General features: G+C 39.1%; 1 protein-coding gene across 3 annotated transcripts in view; it reads right to left on the bottom strand.

Annotated features, from left to right (window-relative positions):
• Window positions 1-17,510, bottom strand: part of efl1 (elongation factor like GTPase 1) — a 133,493-nt gene extending 115,983 nt beyond the window's left edge. For 2 of the 3 annotated variants that reach the window (XM_075467914.1, XM_075468084.1), the window contains exons 1-9: window positions 17,331-17,510; window positions 16,789-16,888; window positions 15,216-15,283; window positions 14,997-15,081; window positions 13,706-13,839; window positions 13,273-13,410; window positions 12,851-13,071; window positions 8,979-9,102; window positions 3,601-3,680 (exon numbers count right to left, since the gene is read on the bottom strand). In XM_075467914.1, coding sequence (XP_075324029.1) covers window positions 3,601-3,680; window positions 8,979-9,102; window positions 12,851-13,071; window positions 13,273-13,410; window positions 13,706-13,839; window positions 14,997-15,081; window positions 15,216-15,283; window positions 16,789-16,888; window positions 17,331-17,402 — 1,022 coding nt within the window. In that variant the 5' untranslated portion in view covers window positions 17,403-17,510. Of the gene's footprint in view, window positions 1-3,600; window positions 3,681-8,978; window positions 9,103-12,850; window positions 13,072-13,272; window positions 13,411-13,705; window positions 13,840-14,996; window positions 15,082-15,215; window positions 15,284-16,788; window positions 16,889-17,069; window positions 17,089-17,330 lie in introns of those variants that run through there. The other variant, XM_075467998.1, reaches the window with a different exon arrangement.
• Window positions 17,511-18,670: the final 1,160 nt, after the last annotated feature.

Here is an 18,670-nt window from a genome sequence, read left to right as displayed (position 1 = left end):
AACAACAACAACTTTAATTTATATAGGACCATGCGACCCAAAGTCGCTTTACAAAAAACAAACAAAGAACATGGACGACCAACAAACAAACAAACAAACAAGCAAGCAGAATACAAGATACCACAGACAGGATGAAGGGGATTACTGGTTGAAAGCCATGTTGAAGAGATGAGTTTTGAGATTGGTTTTGTAAGTGTCCAGAGCATTGCGTCATATCAGGGGGGAGAGAGTTCCAGAGGGTGGGTGGCCCAACTGATGGCCCAATCCCCAAAGGTGCGGAGTCAGAAGCGGGGAGGTCATAGAGTCCGGGATGTGGTGTGGAGATGGAGGAAGTCAGACAGGTACACTGGGGGGCCAGGCCATGTAACCAACTTGTAAGTGAGGAGTAGGATTTTGTATTTTATACGGAACTTGACCGGGAGCCAGTGGAGGTGAATGAAGGTGGGGGTGATGTTCGGCCAGGGCCTGGTGTGAGTGAGGACCCTGGCAGCTGAGTTCTGGACGTACTGGAGCCTGTCCAGGGTTTTGTTGGGAACCCCGAACAGGACACCATTGCAGTACTCCAAACGGGAGGTGATGAATGAGTGAATGAGTTTTGAATGAGTCTGGCAATGTTTTTCAGATGGAAGAAGGCAGATTTGGTGACGGATTTGATGTGGGACTGGAATGAGGTGGATTTGAGGAGCTGCCTTGACCAGTGCTGTGGATGCAATGATATTGGTAAGGGCAGGTGCACATACTGTCCTGGGGCCTCATGTACAAAGGGTGCGTACGCACAAAAAAGTGGCATACACACTTTTTCACGTCAACTATCAGATGTATCAAGTGCAAAATGATCGTGGAAATGTGCAGTTCCTCCTGCCAACTTCAGGGCTGGCATACGCACTTTTCTACAGCGGTTGATTCTTTGACGGCACTTAGAGGTGATGTTGGGAAACTGTTATAATAAATAAATAAATTAGTCCTCAGACTGAGTTGGATCAGCCTGTAATGTGATTTTCCACTTTTATTTTGAGTATGATTCCAAATCCAGACCTCCATGGGATAATAGTTTTGATTTACATTTTTATGTTATTTTGTTCTCAACGCATTCCACAATGTAATGAATAATGATTTTCAACTGAAATATTTCATTCATTGAGATCTAGGAAGTGTTATTTTAGTGTTCCCTTTATTTTTCTGAGCAGTGATATACATATATATATATTAGGGCTGGGACTTTAGCGCATTAATTTCGATTAATTAACTACACACATATTAGCGCGTTAAAAAAAATAACGCATTTTAATCGCACACTATAATTTTTTATTTTTTTTATTTATTATTTTTTTTAAATACAGACGGATGGAAGCGTCGACAAGAGCGTGGTTGTGTGCAGATTATGCAACAAGGAATTCGCGTATCACCGCAGCGTATCAAGCCCAGAGGCGGCGCTAAGGGGTTGCTTGTGGTTGCTATAGCAACCCCAAGAATGTGCTCAGCAACCCCATAGCTACCCCAACTTTGGGGCTAGAGGCAGGTTTACTGCTCACAAAGAACAGAAGTGCAGTGCAACAACGACAACAATATTAAGAAGTAAAGAATCACGTATGTTGCTGCATGGTAGCCTATCCCCGTTTTTCGTTCTTTAGCTGATAAATATACATATGGAAAGGTATAAAACACCACCTTTACTGGTGAAACGGCTATCCACATTGTTCCTAGATCTACAGTAGCTGTGGTGATGTCATTCTACAGTCAGCCAATCACATCTGTTCTAAATTGCCCGGGGAAATCGGAGGTCTAAAATAATATTTCCATAAAGCAGATTTATGAGATAAATAGAAACCCTATTTAATTGTATTCTCAGTTTAATTCGTTTTTGAATAGTCATATGTTACAGTTTTCCTCTCATTTTAGCACCCATTCACTCATAACATAGCTAAACTGCAATTCTAAATGGATATTTGGCAATTCTAACTGGAATATGGCGATTTTGAGAATGTCCTTCTTCAAGTAACACAAATAAGGTAGGAAATCCCAGTTGTTTTTCATATGCTCGCCGAAACACTATTATCAAATAGTCTTCTTGTGACTTGGTTTGTTAGTCGACTCTAGGTGCTTGCAGTCTATCTAGAGCTACTTGCTAAGTAGCCTAGTGTCAGTGCAGTTAGCACCATCTTTTGAAAATAACGGACACACTTTTTACTTTATGTTAGGTTGCCAGCGTGCTTCCTCTGCCATAATGTGATGCGAGTAGATTGGCTTGAGTAGGCTATGTGTCCGCTGTGGCAGCGGACAGACTGGTGTGAGCAACAAGTTTGAACGTAATGTTGTGCCTGTGTGATTTAGCACTGTACGAGGCTACTGTTGGAAGCCCGCCGGGTAGAACTATCTCTTGAAAGTTGTCGCCTACAACTGTTGTGCGTCAGATGAGATGAAATAGAAAGTCCGCACTGTAGCTCATTCACCCACCAGCTCTTTTTTCGAAGATGAAGTTGATCAAAACTTATGTGAGGAACACAGTGGGCAAAGTAGCCTTTGTGGATTGGCTATTTTATCCTTAGTGAACGGGCTATGAATGAATGAGATGGACAGGTATGCCTGTGTGTGCGTGTGTGGTTGCGTACACGGGCTGGGGCTGTCTTGCCCCTGGACCTTCTTTTTTTTTTTTTTTTTATATTCAAGAAAGCACAAAGTAAGATACTTTAAATACAATATCTTGAATTGTTTTGTTTTCTTTTTAACTAAACAGAACCCACCCACCCACAACACCCATATACTGCTGTAAAGGAAAAGGAAAAAAAAAAAAGAAATAAAATAAAATTCATAAGCATAAATAGCAAAGTTAAATAAATGAACATTGCCATAAATTAAATAAATAAATAGATACAAGAAAATAACACCTGGACCTTCTATGCAGCTGTTCCACCACAACGCACAGTGCGACATCTGTCTGCTTGGGAGCAGTAAGCTCCGCTGATAACTTAAAGTTTACAGTATGCAAGGCTACATTACACTATGCAAGGCTGCATGCAGACGGTGGAGTAATGGGTCAGTAACGTTGTTGTGTTGATGCGCGCGGGGGGGGGGGGTGCTGTTTTGAGTAGCAACCCCTCACATTCATGCAGCAACTGCATAGCAACCCCAACGAAAAATCGCTGGCTCCGCCGCTGATCAAGCCTCAAATATCACCTCAACGCTAAACATGTAGCAGCTAGCGTGGAAGCTAACGGGGGCCCAACGCAGCTTAACATCCAAGATTCTATATACTGTGTTTTCATGCATGCTACATTCAGATTTCAAATAGGGATATGTTCTGTGTTTGTTGAAATATTGTTGAAAATGTTAATTTTCTAAAGGATAAAGTATATGCGATTAAAATGCGATTAATTAATTTCAAAGCCTGTAGTTAACGCGATTAAAAATTTTAATCGAGTCACAGCCCTAATATATATATATATATATATATATATATATATATATATATATATATATATATACACACACACACACACAATGTAAAATAGATATATTTCACATTTTAAATTATCTTTCTTTATATTTTATAAATATTACATCTACAAATATTTACACACGCAGATGTACAGTTTAACCCACCTCCTCGTGACAACTGCTTCGTACAAATTCCAAATGTTATTCAACACAAGCTGCACAAACAGTGGCTTCTTTCCTTTGGCCTGCAGAAAATAGAAAGACAAAAACACCGCAATAGAGTAGAAATCAGAAAAAGATGATATTCTGTTTGTTTGTATATATATATATATATATATATATATTTATATATATATATATATATATATGTATACACACACACACACACTATATATAAACATTTATATAGACATATATAGTGTTTATACTGATACACTGCCTAAGGTCAGATTGTTGGATCAGTGTTTTATTATTTTTTTCGGCATGAATTTGTATTAAATTATTCATAACCATCTATTTTCTTCATTTCATACCTTTTTCTTGGTTGCGCTGCTTCAAGTAGTAAATGCTCATGTTAGAGCTTTTATACAATCATATTTCATCCATCAGGTGTTGCCATATCTACGAATTCTTCAGAATTAACAGTGCAGATACTTGTAACTTAAAATCAATGCCAATGAAACTGGTTTTAACCAATCAGATTAATTTAGAGTTGGTGACACCAGCCCATCTAGCAGGTGTACAAGTAACGCTGGCAATTTCACCTTCTTTGATTGGATGACAGAAAGTGCAAGAACTATCAAAAACACATTTGTAGTGACCTGCACAGCTAAAACATTTCCATGATTTAATAGATATTTCTTTCAACCTACAATTGTAAATTCAGTAGAAGATATTGATTTGGTCACAGATATACTTTCAGTGTCATTTTCAAGATGAAATTTTTCCACCTGTAAGCTAGCAAGAGTGTCCCAGCTGGGGAAAGGGATTATCCACCACTTTCAATTCAGTAACTACAAGTGGTACCCTCTGCCCACCACTGGAATTCAATGTATGTATATTGTTTTGATAGTTGCTGTGTAAGGATAATTATTATTGTGTGCTTATAAAACAACCTTAATTACTCTGTTTATTTGCTGACTCCTCAAACTAGTTGAGCAGGAAATCAAGCATATTTACTCTGTGTGAATTTCTTCATTGGTTTCTGCTTTGCCTATTTACAATGTGCATTATTCCTTGTCTTAAATCAATGACTAACAATATGATGGCAGGGCTGTTTTCGAACTAAACAATATTTTATAGACAGACATGTAGTGTGTGAACTTTGCTTAGTGTGATACAAAGTAATTCAAGGGAACTGTGGGAAACAGGGTGCTCTGGTCTTCCCATGCCCAGTGAAACATTTTGTTGCATCTTGTCGCATAACCGCTGAATAACTATGCAATAAAGAAGGCTAGAGCGGGAAGGGAAGGCAGAGAGAGTCCGTGAGTGGAGTTGACAACAGGGCACACTCTCTGTTTTCTCCCTTTTGCAAAAGCACATTAATACCAACTTCTGGTTTCTGTCTGTTTATTCTGGTGTTTTGCTATTATAGCTGTTGTGTGAATCTAACAGCTGCTGACCTGAACTGCTGCCTAACTTGGCATGGGCACTGTTGGGGAAGAGATTTTATATCTCAAGAGTTTTTATTTCCTGGTTAAATAAAATTAAAATAAATAAATAAAGACAAAGCTGTCCCTCATTCTGAAAAAATTAGGAAATATTTAGAGTTATTATGGCAGAGCTAATCTAGAGGTACCTAAGAAGAGGAAAAAAATGCTTGTACACTATCCTGTCAGGTCCACTTTAAATATTTGCCAATTATTTCAGCTGTAACATCAGTTACATTAGTTATTAGAGTCGAAAGAGGTCACTTGTGGTCACAAATGCAGGGAGGAGTCAATGACAAGCAAATCAAGCTAGCAGTTACTTAACAGCGGCCTTTCACTTTGGCCTTTGGCATTTACATTAACACTATGTATTCTCAACCAAAGAAGGTCTGTGTTAGGCAGGTAGTGCATAGCCACTGGTCATTGATTGACTGTCACTCTGCACAATCTGAATAACATAGATTTTAAGCTGAGAAAATAGAGTGCCAAGGAAAGCTTCTGCTACCAAAGCAACATTGAGTAAAACTATGCTTATGATGGAAAACAAAAAAAAAAGGCAAATAGTGTTATATAGTGGAACTAATGTTGCCACAGTAATAGTTACTTTGTAACTTAGAATGTTGGAGTGGAAGTGAATGTGTTGTTGATGGGTGACGGGACGTTTTCTTATGCCGGTATGTTTTGATGTTTTGAGCTGTCATTAAAAGTAAATATAAAAGGATAAAGCAGACTCTCGATTATACTGCATGCTGTCAGAAGTAGTTTCAACGTTTCAAGACACAAAGTAAGAAGACGGACAGTACAAAAAAAAAAAAAAAAAGGCTAAGTTTAACCCTCCAGAAAACTTTGACAAACCAACGGAATGGCCCGAGTGGAAGCAACGGTTCGAGCAATACAGAATTGCAACAAAACTTCACAAAGACGAGGGACAAATACAAATGAGCTGCCTGATTTATGCCATGGGCAACGAGGCAGATTTTTTTTTTTAAGTCATTCACGTTTGCTCAAGACGAGGACCGCAATGACTGTCATTTTTATCGGGAAGTTTAACGACTACTTTTTTTTCAGAGGAAAAATATTATCCACGAATGGCCATGTTTTTAGCAACGGATCCAACGGCTGGGTGAAAAGGCAGAATGTTTCATCAGAGCCCTGTATGATGTCTTGGGGACTGTGAGTTTGCAGTAACTCAAGAGGAAAATATCTGCGAGCACATCGTCATCGAGTTACTGGATAAAGAGCTCTCCCGCAGGCTGCAGCTGATGGCAGACCTGACGCTGATGCAGACAATAAAGACCGTCAGACAGGGTTCAGTGTGTGATGAGAAAAGTGAACAGTGGACTGTGCAACTACAGGTGGATACCACTCCAGTAGAATTCAAAATTGACACGGGAGCTGATGTCACTGTCATAAGTGAGGACACATTTCACACACTCATCCCTGAGAGAACACTGGACCCAACTGACATTCCTCTGGACAGCCCTGGAGGTGAGCTGCTGTGTCTGGGCTAACATGTTAAAATGCATCACCAGCCATCTACAAACCCACAGTGAACTTGGCACTCTAAAACCTGAACCAGTCAAAAGAGAACGCTACATCCTGCCTACCTCAGACGAGACAACAGCCAAGCTGAGCGGTGCAACTGTGTTTTCCTCCCTTGATACTGCCAGTGGATTCTGGCAGATCCCTCTGCATCCAGACAGCTGTAAGCCGACAACATTCATAACACGGGTTGGCAGATACTGTTTCAAGAGATTCCCTTTTGGCATAACAAGTGCACCTGAGATCTTCCAGCAGAAGATGCTGGAGACTCCAGAAGGACTGGAAGGCGTTGCAGTCTTCATGGATGACATCCTTATCTATGGGACCTTGATGGAGCAACATGACGCCCGACTTTAGGTGCTGCAGCGTGTTGAGTTGGCAGGATTGAAACTCAACAAGGAGAAATACTCCCTCAAACAGAGCCAGCGATGCTTCCTGGGTCATCTCGTCGACCAGTCAAGGGTCAGACCAGACCATGACATCTTGCTCTTCGTTCGCCATTTTCTCAAATACCCGAGTTTGTTGTTGTTGGTGGTGGTGAAGAGGTCAACCAGATGTGGCTCTATTAGCGATAGTGGAAATGGGTACAGCGCCACCTATCGTATCGGAGTGCTTTGGGCCTATGATTCGATTCATTCACCGCCATATATCCAAGGATAATTACCCTTGCTCAAATAAGAAGCAACTCAGTCTTATTGTAATTTAGCCAATAATCCGATCCTTTTAAGTGATGTCATGACACTCATGCCAAGAACAAAAGCGGGCCCAACAAAAAGAGCCACTCATCTCTACACCTCTGCCCGACCATCCATAGAAAAGAATAGCTCTTAACCTCTGTGAACACAACAGAAACAACTACCTAGTAATATCAGATTATTACTCATGGTTCCTCAAGGTGCTGCAACTATCACCCACAACAAGTGCTCAAGTCATTCAGAAACTTAAAGCAACCTTTGCAAGGTTTGGGATCCCGGATGAGGTGGCGAGTGACAATGGTCCTCAATTCTTCAGCACAGAATTTCAGGAGCTGGCCTGACAGCTAGACTTCAAGCACATCACGTCTAGTCCTCACCATCCTCAGGGAAACGGTCACGCGGAGAGAGCAGTACAGACTGCGAAGAGAATCCTCCGACAAGAAGACCCTATAACAGTCCTTATGTGCTACAGATCAACTCCCTGTGCCACTACGGGAGTCAGTCCAGCAGAACTGTTCATGGGGAGAAAGAACCGAACAACACTCCCCACATTAGAGAAGAACCTTCAACCTAAATGGCCCAACAAAAAGACTGTTGAACAGAAGGCTGCTGGTGAGAAGGCTAAATAAGCTTTCTGTTATAATCATCGACATTAAGCCAGACCTCTTCCACCACTACGACCGGGAGACACAGTCCTCACCAAGCTGGATCAGGAAAACGCCTGGGTGACACCAGCAGTTGTTTCAAAGGTGTGTGACTCCAAGGTCATACATCATCAGCACACCGCAAGGAACTGTGACGTGGCGGAACCGCCGCCATCTCCGGGCAAATCTGCCTTCACAACCTGCCCAGGACACCCCACTTTCATCAGCTAAGAGTACAGGAGTGATTTCCCAACCAGCAAGTGTCATCACTCCAGAGACTGTTTCTTCTAGTCCGAAGGAAGTCACAAGCCTCACACACACAACTGCACTGACACCAGGACAGTATCGAACCAGAGCTGGACGACTGTGCAGACCAGTCAACAGGCTAGTCCTGTAGACAGACTCTGAGGTGGAAAAAAAAAATGAGAGAGAGAGAAAGAAAGAATGAATTATGTATGTTAACTGAAAACCATCTTGTGATTGTGAAAGTACCTTGGTTAAGTTTAATGTCATAATATTTTATTTAATAATTAAGATTGAGTTAAGTAAATAGCATTTATAGAGTCTACTATTATTCTTACAATTTATGGCATCTTGTGTGGATTACATTAATTAGCCTACAGGGGAAATGTTTTCAGGGGAAAAGTGTTTATTATTGAAGTAGAATTTACATGCTAAGGATACATGTTATGTTTGAATATTAAATATTTTCTGGATGTTACTGTATGTATTTGTCTGTTATAATAACAACTTAAAAGGGGAAGATGTCATAAATAGTTATATAATGGAACTAATAACTCAGATCATGTCTCATAAAAAGAAATCAGAAAGCAGCATCATTGGAACTATTTAACTACACATCTAATGTTAACCCTTTCCAAGTCTAATTTAATGATGAACTTCTAATTTATTTTAAACCCCAGTCTAGCAGAACCAAATCAAAACCCACAGAAGAAAGGTGAAAGGAACACAGAGAAAAAAAATATATGTTAAGACATCTAATTAGCCATTACCTCAGCTCCTTTCATGATCCTCTTTGCTTTAGCATCAAGGTAGAAATCTCCCCACAACGTTTTCAGTAGCACTTCTGCCTTAATACCCATTCTCTCACTGTAAATGTAGGCAAACTGCTGGATGCTACAAAACACAAAAATCAAGCACTTAGTTGGTCATCTGCATTTTATGAGAACACATTGACTACTGAAAAGCATTTGTCTTCTTGAAAGCAATTCAAAGGAATTGATTTGCTATTCTTTTAAACTGGGTGACTTTTTCGTTACAGTCTTGGTAAATTCAAAGATGACTTGTGTTGCAATATTAAAGTAAATAAAGCAAGCTGGCATCGATTGTGCTTGAAAAAGCCTTAGAAAATCTCAGGGTTTCTGAAAAACATAAACATGTCCACTAAAACATTTCATTTCTCAGCCTGTGAACAAACTGGAAACATGAAATGTGTTGGGGATCAGGCAGAAGCTGGATTAGTTATTAGCAAACATTAGTTTCTAAGGACAGTGAACAATGAAAGCCATTACCCGCACCACTGACGGAAGTCATAAACTAATAACTAAAACCCAGTATCAGGCTCAAAGTATGCTGGTCTATACAGAACAGATATGAAGGCTAAGCATCAACTTGACTAATTCTATGTGAATATAAAGGATGCCTCCATTAGGAAAATCAGACCACAATCTGGGTCTCCTCACCACCAACCATATACCCATTGATCAGAGGTTATTAGATTATTAGAGTCATTAGACTGACTTTCATCAGTGTATATCGTAAGTAATAACTTTGGTTAATAATTTTACAGAAATTTAATATCTGTCCTTTGACACTTATTAATATTTGCAAATAACTAATCCAGCTACTGCTTGATTCTCAACACTGCACTATTCTGTAAGTAACTGCAGATAAAACAAGTGGATGTCCCCACAATCACCTGGATTATTGATTACCTCGCAAACAAACCACAGTTTGTGCAACTGAGGAGTTGTGTGTCTGACATGGTGATCAGCGGCACCACAGTAGACTATGCTTTGTTTCTCTTCACTCTGTACACCTCAGACTTCAGTAAATCTCAGTCCTGTTATCTCCAGAAATACTCAAGATGAATCCGCTGTTGTTAGGTGTATCAGTGATGGAAAAAGAGGCCAAGTACAGGGAGTCTACCTGGACAGAAGACTGGATTGGAAATGCAATGCTGAGGCTGTTTTCAAGAAAGTATACAAAAGACTTTACTTCTTAAGGAAGCTTAGGTCCTTTGAACATCTTTTTACAGTATGTGGTGGAGAGTACAATCTGATTTGTATTCCTCTGTTGAGGTAGCAATGTCAGAGCCAGAAACTCTTAACACTTGACAAACTGATAAAGAAGGTTGGCTCTGTGCTGGGGACTGCTCTACAGTCCCTGGGTTGTAAAAAGTAGAATGTTAAAGGGGAAGTTAGTTTTTTTTTGTTTTTTTTTTCAACCTGACCTTATTTCTGGCATAAAATACGTTAATCTTTTCACCGATAACAGTTTGGTGAAAGTCAGCATCCTTAGGAAGATATTTAGATTAGATAAATAAGCTGTGCTGCAGCATTCTCACTGCTGTTTTGCAGGAACAGCTTTTTCAAGTTGTGAGAATGCGGTTAAGCTTTTTCTAGTTTTTAATTAAATATTTATTTTCTGTCAAAGTTGAACATGGCATGTGACACTATATAACCGTTTCAGATAAATACAGAACAGGTATTTTAAATTAAAATCCTATATCTGACCGGTTTGCTCTCTAGCAGCGGTTGTCTCTCTTGCTGTTCTGGAGCTCTCTCCCGACGTTTCAGCTGATGTAGACATCCCTCACACACGTAGTAAACTCACTCACTTACTTGTATAATAAACCCACAGGAAACATGTTGCCCTGAACTCGGTGCGCTGCACTCGCTCACTTGCTTCAGTGAGGAGGTGTCTCTTTATTAAACATTAACCGGGAACACAACTACGACGCGTGTGTGTAAAGTTTGTCTATAGTGACAGACATCGCACTCTAACATCAACTAATCAAAAAAAGTTTGCATTCTCTGTGCTCAAATGGGTGGCGCTGCTTCAGGTAATGAAAAAGATTAGTGGTATTCCCCGTCTTTGTCGGAACATATGCTCGACATAACAGACTACTCTGTTTCGTGTCAGACTTCAAAAATCCAAAATACTTCCACACCACCAAACTTTTCAGGCCCTTGTTATCAACAATGTCATCCCTTATGCCTTGGGCTGTGTCTTCCGTTGTTTCTTCCGAGGGAGCACTAATTTTCTTATTTTATACGGCTGTAGCAGCACAAACAAACAAACACGCCACGGATAACTGCAGGCATGGCTCTATTCCAGCCACGTGATTGGTTCGTTGTCATTGGCTATTCGTACCGTCTGTCAAAAGATGGACGAATGTAATCTATCGAAAAGTATATCGACCGTGTTTCATATCACTATCGAGGAAAAGTTAAATCTTGATAGCTATCGTTATCGTTTTATCGCCCAGCCCTAAATACATGTAGATTATCCAAAATCACATAGACAGTAGCACCAGAAAACAGTGAGTTATTGCAGTGAAGATGCGCGTATTCCAAATGACGAAATCACTGACAATCAATGTTGTCGTGGGAAGACTGGCTGTTTTTTCTGTCAGTTTTTTGTTGGAGCAGTTCAGTTTAATGGCAGAAGAGGACGAAGAATGTTGGTGAATCACGGCTTAGATTAGGAGCCTGCAGTAATGAGAGGAGGACATCGTCTTCCCCAGGAACAATGTTGGTCATTTAATCCCAACATCCAAGGCCATTTACATATGCTCTGTTTTAAGTCAGTGATTACAGGTAAACTACATACGCACTTTCCTAACCTGTTAACAGTTGATTCCCTTTACAGTTTGACAAACTAAAGCATTTTGAGCACATTGAACCAACTAAAAGTGGTGTAGGTCTGGGGGTGCGTGATTTTTAAAAAATTTTTTGGGTAGTAATAAATATTTGTCCATGAGATATTTCAATTCAATTACATGTCATGATTTTGGGGACTTTACTGTATAATTACAGTTTTAGTTTTCAAACACTGTTATACAAAATGCGGAGGAGCAAAAACATAAGTTTGCATCCCCACTTTGAAAAATGGGGGTGCAGTTGCCCTCCTTGCTCCATTGCTCAGCAATTCACATACAAATGGATGCATATGAGGCAACATGGGGTTCAGTTCCACTGATTGGAAGGCGACTGCTCTTCCCTCTGAGCCACTGTCGCCCCAACAAATACCTGAATGCTTCAGACCAGTAAATTGCAAAGCACTGCCTTAATAGAGGTTGTTATCCTTGCAGATAATTAATAAACAGATTTTGATTAGCCGCACCTGGTCCCTGCATACCCTCTTAATTTCTTTTGAATATGTATAAGGGGAATTGTCAGGTCATGTTAATTCTCAGTGCTTGAACGGAAAAGCAACTGGACCTCCTCATTCTATTGAGGTGAAATGTCGTCAAAAAGGTAAGAATCCCTGTATGCTGTTTTTTTTGTCAAACGTTTTCTGATTTGGGGTTGTAAACATTGCTTAATCTATCCATGTTTCAGCTCACAATTCCAGCGTTTGATTTGATAAGTGCTTATCACAAAATATTTACTTTGAATCAACTTATAACTATAACAGCAACAATAACAATATTGACTATGACAGTTTCAGGCTCTAAGGATCCAGCTCTGCCTAATTCTATACTATAAAAGTTGCATGGAAATGTGACATCATATTAAATAATATCCATATTGAATTCTTGGTATCACCAAATTGTTTCTTGAATATTGCTATCTGATTTTATAAATTTACATGGATTTATGAATAAATAGAATAAGAGATTCTTAATGACAAACTTCACCTGAAACCCCATCCGTCTATGGCGCTTGCAAAGACCACATTTCCTTGGTCAGGAGAAAAGTAGAGGTGAGAGTCATCAACCTCCTCCAACCCAGAGCTCCAGTCATAAACCTGGTCACCACTCAAGTTCTTGCCCTCCTTTTTCTCTTCCTTTTTCTCCACTTTCTCCGCCCGTTCCTCCAGCACTTTGGACGTGAACAATGTCCCTGTTACGGCATTCACCTATGTGGGAAAAGTTACGGTGATCTATGAAAGTCTAGCAAACTTTTTTCTACATTCAAACTGACAAAAAACAGTCTTTATTCAAAAGGATTATAACAAAAAAGTACCACTTCACTCATTGGTGCCTTAACAAGCCATACTGTAAAAGCCTGACAAATGTAGTAGTTGTGGCCTGTGTCAGATGAGAGAAGAGCCCACTACCTGTCCCAGGATCTTCTTCAGGTGGGTGTACGCTTCCTGACAGGAAAGTTTCAGCTCCACGATGAGTCTGTCCATCTTATTGATGACCAGAACAGGCCTGATGTTCTCCAGCCATGCCTGACGGAGAACTGCCTGGGTCTACAAACAATACAAGCATGCAAAATAAAACAATAATCCCCATATCTATATACAGTGATATTTTAACTTTTTTTCCTTCCCTTCTCCTTTTTTTTTTTCTTTAGGTTAGTATAGATTTGTATGAACAAAGTAGATTTCATGCTAATAAGAGAGCCTTAGAAATGCAAGTGGGTGGATTTTCTCATTTCGTTAGTGTTAGGCATTTTATTCACAAGACGTATTTTGCTAGTAATCAATAACATCAACTGTGTGAACATTCTAATTTTAAAGCTACTAGATCAACAATAACATTTACCTGTGGACATACTCCCTCCACAGCATCAACAACGACAATTGCTCCATCACACAGCCTGACAGCAGTGGAAACTTCCGAGGAGAAGTCAACATGGCCAGGAGAGTCAATAATATTTAGCAAGTATTCCTCATCTCCTAAGGAGAGAAGATGCACAAGAACATTGTTAAGTGTCCTCAAAATGTATGAACACTGTATTAAAAAAAATCTTTAAAAAGTTTTTTTTTTTATTTATTAAATTCAAAACACTATTCATCCCAGCGGGGACAATTCATAAAGTAAGCAGAGTCGTATGATTAAAGAAAACTGTAGCAGGGTCTCTGCAGGTTTCAACAAGTCAAATTTAAGACTTTTTAAGACCATAATTAATACAATTTAAGACCCATTTCACATCCATACTGTCAAAAAGGAGGCTCGGAATTACTTTCAAAATATATGAATTTATTCGTCGAACATCAGCATTAAGGGACCCTTAACTTTGGAGATAAGGTCTCTCTTGATGAAATAGCCTAATCCAAATCGCGCGATGTAATGCTTATTGTCTTTTCCACACTTAAACGTTTTTGCTATCTCAGAATCCGGGAACATGGTCTGGAGCAGCTCATCAATGTTCTCATTGCCAGTATATCACTGGTACTTAGCTACCGTGTGAAGAGTCCAGAGCACCTCCGCTTTTAGTGTGGGCGTAGACACAAACGCTGTCCGGAAGTCAACTGGAGTTGTAGCAGACTGCACAGGTACTTTAGTTCCGTTATAGCGTCCTCAAAAATCAAAACATTTAAAAGCGGGGCTGAAGTTTATAGATTTGTTTAAAATAAAAGTTACTACAATACATTTTTAAGAACTTTCAAAATCGTATTTAAGACATTTTATGAGATTTCAAGAGAATTTTAGACATTTTAAGGCCTAAAATTCAAATGATTGGTTTTTAAGACTTTTTAAGACCCCACAGATACCCTGTGTAGACATTATAATAGGATTTAGTGCAACATCAGAGTAAGCTGCAACAAAGAAATGAAAACAATTATGGTTGAGATATCAAGAGAATATCAAGGTACATATTAACATGAGGTATATAACTATTGATGGATAACAGCAGTGGTACTGTCCAGTGACAACATGGAAGTGTTCAGATCACATTATGACCGTATTTCATAGCTGATCTGTTCCACATTTAAAATGTACAGTAATATCAGACAAGTTCGCAAATGTGAAGGACTTCATTGAAAAATATAATTTTCAACTACAACCAAAATGGCATTAAAAAGAGAGAAATTTTGAAGTTTGGCTTTACCTTTGCTAAAGTGTAGAGAAATCGCACTAGACTTCATTGTGATTCCTCTGATCTGTTCATCTTCTCTGCTGTCCAGATATCTCAGCTTGATGGTTAACATATTTCAAAGAACAAAAGAAAAAAAAACACATGGCCACCTATTCAAGAATCTTATGCATAATTTGCCAGTAAAAGAGTATGATGGCTAAAACAGTAAATATTGAAAATAAACTGCCCTACCTTTCCAGCCAGTCGACTTGATATGATGCCATTGCTTGCCACCAAGCTGTCTGCCAGAGTGGTTTTGCCTAAAAATATGCAGAAGGTTTCAAGTGAGATTACAATTTACAACCTAACTTTTTTTTGTGTGTGCGTGTGGCTTCTGTAGAAATGGTCCAACATTTCCTTAGGAGATTATGAGAGGAAAAATTTGTCAGACGTATTCAAATTCATTATTCAAAAATCAACACCTCTGTGACAAGAGAGAGGGTTTAATCACTCATTGGCAGGCAAAGAAACTGGTGTAATGACCCATAATGCTCATTTAAAGGTATTGTAGACAGTGGGAAAAACTAGTTTGCCTATATTCCGAACAATATAACTCTTGATTAAAATCAAGCAATTTAAAGACAGAAATAAACTTTCAGTTTCAAGCTGGAAGCCATAATCACTTTTTGGCAGGATATAAAAAATCTATAAAAAGAAGATCTTGACTGGAATAAAACCATTTCAAGAAACATATGTACTTTCAGCCTTAAGATAGGAGCTGTAATCACTTTTTGGCTAGTTCAAAGTTGTATTTGTGCTATTTTAAGAGCATTCCTATAAGGCCAAAGGGGGTTTGTTAATTACTGACCAATTCAAACCCTTTTTTGTCCCATTAATTAAATGAAAGCATTTATAAAACTCCCAAATACATGTAGTGGTGTCTCTATTTTATGGAGTCAAATGCAGTGTTTTTTTATAAGCTGTTATAAGATATACTGTAGCTTAGGAGGAAGAACAGTCCTCTGCCTTTTGAAAGGTTGGCAATTTAATTCCCAGCTTTCCCGGACCACATGGCGAATTGTCCTGGGCAATACAGTAAACCCCACATTCCCTCTGATGTGTCGATCTGCGTGTGATTGCGTGTCATATGTTTTTTTCAAAAAGCACCATGAAGCCTGTAACATTGTAAGACGTGCTGTATAAGTGTGTGTGTGTGTGTGTGTAAATGGGTAAACTTGGCTTGTAGTGTAAAGGTACTTTGAGTGGTCATCTAGACTAGAAAAGCAATACATGAATGTACTTCATTTTGCATTTATATACTATAATCTTTTCCATATTCATATTTTGTTAGTAGGTTTTTGTTTTAGCTTGGACGATAACCCAGATCATTTACTTTGTTAAATCCAGGTGGTCAGGTGGTCTTTTTTGGCTAGATCAATCAATCAATCAATCTTTATTTATATAGCGCATTTCATACCACAGGCAACTGAATGTGCTAGATAGTGTATGACTACCATTTGGACATGAGTAGAAATTTACTGATCAAATTTTAAAAGCTAATCGTACAGCGTGTCCATAAAAACAGGACCCTGAGCTTAAAATGAAGGATGCCTGCATATAAAAGAGCATGGGGAAATTTGGCGTCTAAAAACCACACTTGATGCCTACTTCACATTCTCCATAAGCTGAATAATTACAAGAGATGTCATTTTAGTCGTCGATTTCAGTTTATTATAGGCTCACTATTGTATGTACAATAAAAAAAATGTACACTATAACATCAGCGATAATTACTGCAACATAAATGTTACATGTCTCAACTTACCATGATCCACATGTGCCAGAATGCACAAATTTCTGATGTTAGTTGTGTTTCTCTGCAGTGCAATGATCTTATCCACGCTGACAGGTCCCATCGCGAACGCCTAAATAAATTACAACTTTATGTTTAAGGTACACAGCACAATTTACCTTAATTTGCTAACGATCTAAGTCTACTGTAGATACTGCAATACTCTAGTGAAATGATAGTACAGGCCTAGTATACCGTTTCGTTACTGTATGTAAAATCGTATGTAATCGCTAATGTAGTCAGTAATTTCTTACCATTTGTTAATTATAGCAAACTAACACAAAGATCGACAGTAAACTTAAATTGAGGTACGTGCACTTATTTCTCTTGGACTAGATAGGTGACACCTGCTAATAATGTGGCACGATTAATCCAAACTTAATCCAAGGATAAACGATCTGACTTTAATTCTTACACACGGAACTACACAACTAACACACATTGTGAAACTGTGTTAAGTGAAATACTACCTAACTTAAACCCATATGTTAAAGATCTGGACAACGGTAACTCACGTTGATTTTCTTCCTCACCCTCCTCTTCTTCCTTCTCTTCTTCTTCTTTTTCCTACAGCAGCTGGCATCCATGAAGTTGCATTACTGCCATCTACCGGAATCATCTTCATCTTCTTCTTCTTCTTCTTCTTCTTCTTCTTCTTCTTCTTCTTCTTCTTCTTCTTCGTGTGAGAGGTGTGGAAGTGGAAGAGCTGAGAGAAAGGCTGAGAGAAAAAGTGGTTTTTGTGATCTTTATTCTCTATCCTTGGTTTTCTTTGTTTCAATGTTTCATTAGTTGTGTCTTTCTGAGTACTTTGTCTTGTGTGTTGTGAGTTTAGTTTAGTTTTATTTGTAGCGTTTGTTGGGCGTGCTTCCCAGCACTGCTGGGAAGCCGCAATGGCGGCGGGCGGCTTCTCCGCGCTGTCCAGGCAGCATGGCATCAGGGTTGGTGCCGGTAGTGATGGCAAAATGAGGCTTTGTGAACCAATGAGGCTTTCCAGCCCAAAGGTTCGCCAAAAGGTTCATTACCCGAAGCCTCATTGAAATGGTCTCTCTAGTGACACCTGCTGTGCAAAATGAATATATGACAGACTAAATTAACCCAGAGTTAGAGCATCCTGCAATATAAAATAAACAATTGTTGTCACTGTGTCTCAATGAAAATAAATGTGTGAAAACTGCATATATGGAAGTATTATTGAGTGCTATGGTGTTGATCACTCAAATGAAATATATCAATGATGTACACTGACTACAGTGCTTATGGAACTGGGAGTATGAAAGTGCTTATGGGACCGGGAGTCAGGAATAAACTGTAACAGAGCAGTATGGGCAACAAGACAAATATAAGTTATTGTTTTTTATTTTAAAAAATGTGTGTCAATAACGTTGCGGTTTAATATGCCCAGAAGAAAAAAGAGCGACAACAACTACCGATAACTATGTTCTTCTCTCGAAAAAACACACTGCACCGCGGGCTTTAGAAGAAAAAAAACGCTGAGTCAGGAATGCAGCGGCTCAGTCAGAAGAGCAGTGAAATACACGCGAGTCACTATTTGTCCTACTGTAGCCTACTTTGTATTTTGTTTTCATAATCATTTTTCATTTTCTCCCGTTCTAATCCAATGACTCGGGTCGCGGTGGGGCGGTGCTGATCTCCGCAATTTGAAGCCTTCAGTTCGTATTGATGATTCAAATTATTATGTTACAGTAGGCCTACAGTAGTTATTTGTAAAAAAAAATAAAGGTTACTACTTCACGGATTTCGCCTATCACGGGTTCTTTTTGGAACGTAACCCCCGCGAAAAACGAGGGTTCATATCCTATATAACTATTCTAACACTATTCTAACCTAATTACGA

Source organism: Odontesthes bonariensis, chromosome 1, assembly GCF_027942865.1.
Source record: "Odontesthes bonariensis isolate fOdoBon6 chromosome 1, fOdoBon6.hap1, whole genome shotgun sequence".
Lineage (NCBI taxonomy): Eukaryota > Metazoa > Chordata > Actinopteri > Atheriniformes > Atherinopsidae > Odontesthes > Odontesthes bonariensis.
Note: the sequence above shows the minus strand (reverse complement) of the source record. Positions and strands in the feature narration are given on the sequence as shown.